At 34.4% G+C, this 4,458-nt stretch overlaps 1 protein-coding gene across 1 annotated transcript; it reads right to left on the reverse strand.

Annotated features, from left to right (window-relative positions):
• Positions 1–1,919: 1,919 nt before the first annotated feature.
• Positions 1,920–3,521, reverse strand: LOC120076128 (zinc finger BED domain-containing protein RICESLEEPER 2-like). The gene is made up of 4 exons (XM_039029907.1): positions 2,941–3,521; positions 2,768–2,820; positions 2,111–2,656; positions 1,920–1,996 (listed from the first exon to the last, which is right to left on the reverse strand). The coding sequence occupies exons 1-4, from the start codon at positions 3,519–3,521 to the stop codon at positions 1,920–1,922; spliced, it is 1,257 nt and encodes a 418-aa protein (XP_038885835.1).
• Positions 3,522–4,458: the final 937 nt, after the last annotated feature.

Here is a 4,458-nt window from a genome sequence, read left to right on the forward strand (position 1 = left end):
TGATTTTGAGATTTCTGATCTCGGAAAGTTCTCACGGACAAGTTGTCGAGTAAATTAGATTATTAAGCAACAGCTTGGAGTTAGCTAAACGATCATGAAGTGTTCTTACACGATAGACACTCAGCTAGTTAATGAGCTAAATGATCGCATAGCTTTTACTAGATGATCGCATAACTTTTCCTAAATGATTGGGCATCGACCTATACGATAGGTTGTTCCATCTCCCACTTGCCCAATCGTTTACACGATTGTGGTTCCACCCATTTTCTACCTCAAGCCAAGTCCACACAGAGCCCACCCTCTGGATTCTCACACCGAGAATACCAAGGTAACCTTCTTGGTGGTGTCATACTTAACTCGACACAGTCAAGGTTCTGTGGAGGCCATTCGCGGTGTTTGGGGTGTTCGTGACCTTGGTGATCGCTTAGTTCGAGTGCGCGGTGTTCGTGCAGTATAGCGGACATGTTGGACGAATGTTCTTGTGTTGTTATGTTGCTGTAATCGAGCGTTTGTGATCAAACAACTTGAAAATGAGTCTGCAAAGGTTTGTTGATTCTTCCATTGATCTGTAGTAAAGCATGTTGTAATTTCTATTTTATTCATAATCGTTGTTTCTGTTTGTGATTGTAATTGTAAAGTTCATATATGATTGAAATTTAGAAAGATCCTTGCGCTGCTCATGGAAATCCTCATGTTTGATTTCCTTCATATCCAATAAACATGGTTGAACACAAAGAATTTAGAAAGTTGATGAGTGGTGTTCAGCCGTTGTTTAAGATGATTTCAAGAATCACGATGATGAGAGATATAATAAAAATTTATGAAGAAGAGAGAATTAAAACAATGAAAGTTTTGTAAAACAATAGAAGTAGGGTTGCTCTCACTATGGACATGTGGACTGCGTCTAGCTAGAATAAGGGATACATGACAATCACTGCACATTTTATTGATGATTCTTGGGTCCTGCAAAGCAGATTTTTAAGGTAATTTAAATCTTTTATGTTGTTATGTATTTTTTTGTTCATTTGGTAGTTTTCATTTTAACATATTATTACATAATACTACTATACTTGGTTTGTACACGTGCCACTAGGAGTGATCATCGGTCGATCGGGGTCGGTTTTTTTACCAGACTGATGCCTAACCGAGAAGAATCTATTCTGAATCTGACCAAACCAGTCCGACTGTCGACTGAGCAGAAACACAACCGGTTGACCGTTCGGTCAGTTGATCGGTTTGGTCGACCGGTTTGCTGTTTTCCTTTTTTTTTCTTTTCTTAAATAATATTCTTAGAAAAATTGCTATATTTAATAATTAATTATTTACATTTACCACTTAGTAGTTAGTACTATTTGCTATTAGGTAAAAGTTATACTTAGTTATAAATCATTATCGTTATAAATAGCAATTCTTAAATACAAATTAAATTAACTATCAAAAGTTAACTATTTGTTAACTTCCTTTTTCTTCCTTATCAATAATGTTTAGTTTTCTCTATTAATTTGTGATTGTGATTCAGAATTCAATATACCATTTCACATTTTAATACTTATGGTTATGGAATAGAGGTATTAAAAATAAAATATTGATATGATTTGATTTGACAACCCTTAATATTTAATAATTAACATGTCCATTTTTTGGGATTGTGTTCGCTTCGCTTAATTGCTTAAAGAAGTACATAATACATATATATTTGAAAATAAAACTAATATGAGTGTCGAGAGTGTACGTCACAAATAGTATCAAATACAATGAAAACACAAATAGTACGTCACATCACAAATGTCACATGACACACAATCAAATTAGAAATTACAATATAAAGTCAAATACAACCAAATTACAATAAAACACAAATAGTAGTACGTCAAAAATAGTCAAATACAACCAAAATCACTGCTATAAATGATAAATGCTTAATCGATAAGTGACAACTTTGCAAAATCTATAAGGCCTTGAATCTCTTTTTCATTATCCATAACCGCTCTAAATCCTATATAATTAAGATTAAGAAGAGAAAGAACACCTCATTAAGATTTTAAACTAACAAGTTACAACTACAAAATACAAATGAATAAAGTTTAAAGTTAAACAATTGAATAAATACCTTCTTCAAAAAATGAAGCTTCTTCCAAGTCATGCTGAACTTCAAGATCTATTGGACCAGAATGTAGCCAAATTTGAGTACAAATGAGAGCCTCCACTGTTTTTGGAGCCAATGAACAATGTGATGAATCAAAAACACGTCCTCCTGAACTAAAAACTAACTTATATGCTACAGTAGATATTGGAATTGCCAAAATATCTCTAGCCATACGACTAGGAACCTCAAACTGATGACTGTTCATCTTCCACCACTGAAGTATGTTAAAATCACCTTCATTCTTAACATTGGCTTCTAACAAATAAATATCAATCTCTGACCCCTGTTTGAAAGGTGTAGTCTCATCGCCTTCAAAATCAATACCAATTGTATCATAGACAAAGTCTTCACCCACCTTTTCAGTTGGATCACAATCAATAATGGTCTCCGAGGCTGAGACAATTGGTGTATTAATAGTAGTAGTACTCCCACTACCACTCTGATTACTGTACTCATGAAAGAGACGTCTACAACATTGCTCCACTACATTTTCCATAGATTTGGCAACCTCTGGCCCAAAAAAATTCAAGACAAAAAAATACAAACCTTAACTTTTTTCGAGGATCTAGCACAATAGCAACATACAACAATAGATTATTTTTTTCATTGTTCCCCCAATACTTCTCAAATTTGGCCTTGTGCTATTGGCCATTCCAACTAGCATTGCATTTGCACTACCAGCATTCAAACGTATACAATTCTAAACCACTGTAATCTGATGAAAAACCATATTCAAAGTGGTGTACAAAGAGCCTGAAATTTTCAATGTCACATCATAAAAGACTTTTATAAACCTAATCAACATCTTAGCATTTTTCCAATCTTCCTTATTTGGTGACAAATCGTGTCTATAAGAAGCATCTTCATCTTCTAATCTATCAAAAGCCTTTTCAAACTTCACAACTGCTTCAAGCATCAAATATGTGGAGTTCCATCTAGTGGGAACTTCAAGACACACAAAACTCTTACAAGAAATTTTTTCAATTTCAATGCACTTTTTAAATTTCAAAAAACGTGTAGAAGAAGATCTTATAAATCGTACAACATATCGAATCCTATTAATGCAATCATTATGTTCCTTAAAAGCATCACATACTATAAGATTTAATATATGAGCACAACAACGAACATGCAGAAATTCTCCACCAAACAATAATCCCTTATTGAATCTTCTCAGAAGATAAGCAATGGCAATGTCATTCGAACTTGCATTATCAACCGTCAAAGTTATTTCCCTTTCAATGCCCCAATCCTTCAAATTCCTTTCAACAGTTTTACGAATAGTATCACCTTTATGATTCTCAATTGGACAAAAACTAAGTATCCTTTTATGTAAACTCCAATCAAAATCTATGAAATGGGCAGTTAGTACCATGTAATTTATATTTTGTGTTGGGTTTTATGTCCTAAAACTTATGGTATGTAAATAATGGAACTTATTTTGATAATTCAATAAGGTGTTATTGAATAGAAATCCAATAAACTTGAAAGTCCCTTGACTATTGGATGAGTACTTGAACTTTATATGGAGACATAAAGGTGGATCAAGTTCGAGTAAATAGTCAAAATGATCTATAGTATATGAATAAGATTGGGTACCTTATTCTGGTAACACTATTGGATGCGACCTGCTTTGTAGTTGTTACAAGGAGTTGTAAAGTGCTACAAACGAAGTGATCCTAATTCATTCATGTTAGGACATGAGGAGTGGAGGTGTACAAGATCAGACCACGAAATCAGTCACTCTTACTTTATAACGTTATTTATTATTTAAGACTGACTATTTCAAAGTGATGACCTAGATAGCTTGACCTTAATTCTGAACTAACTATGAACTCCTGTTTATTTGGAATCATCCTTAGATTTTCATAGGTGGGGGTTGACTCAACAACACCGGCTCAATAAACCTCCCATTTTAGGGGTAAGACTAGATAGATAACTGGGGACATAGGGTGCAAGATGGAATTCACTCCTACCCGCTTTTAGGGATAGTAGAGAGGTTGTTCTCTTAAATGCTGATTTTGGGTATTGAATAAGGGACTCTGCCCTCTCATTGGCCTGAGAGGGACTCGATTTTGTTGATTGGATCACAAAACAAATGTTCATTAGGGGATCAGTGGGGACTTAAGAAACAAAAGACAATTTCGAGGGTAAAACAGAGATTTGACCCAGCCGTTATTACGAATAACCTGTGAAGGGTTAATGGTTATATCGAGTGGACATACTATATCTACAGTGAGGGCATTTCAACTATGGGCTTTAGTGGAGTGACCCATTAGTTAAAAAATGAGGGGTTAGATCGGTCTAATGAG

The sequence above is a fragment of the Benincasa hispida genome, chromosome 1 (genome assembly GCF_009727055.1).
Source record: "Benincasa hispida cultivar B227 chromosome 1, ASM972705v1, whole genome shotgun sequence".
NCBI classification, from domain to species: domain Eukaryota; kingdom Viridiplantae; phylum Streptophyta; class Magnoliopsida; order Cucurbitales; family Cucurbitaceae; genus Benincasa; species Benincasa hispida.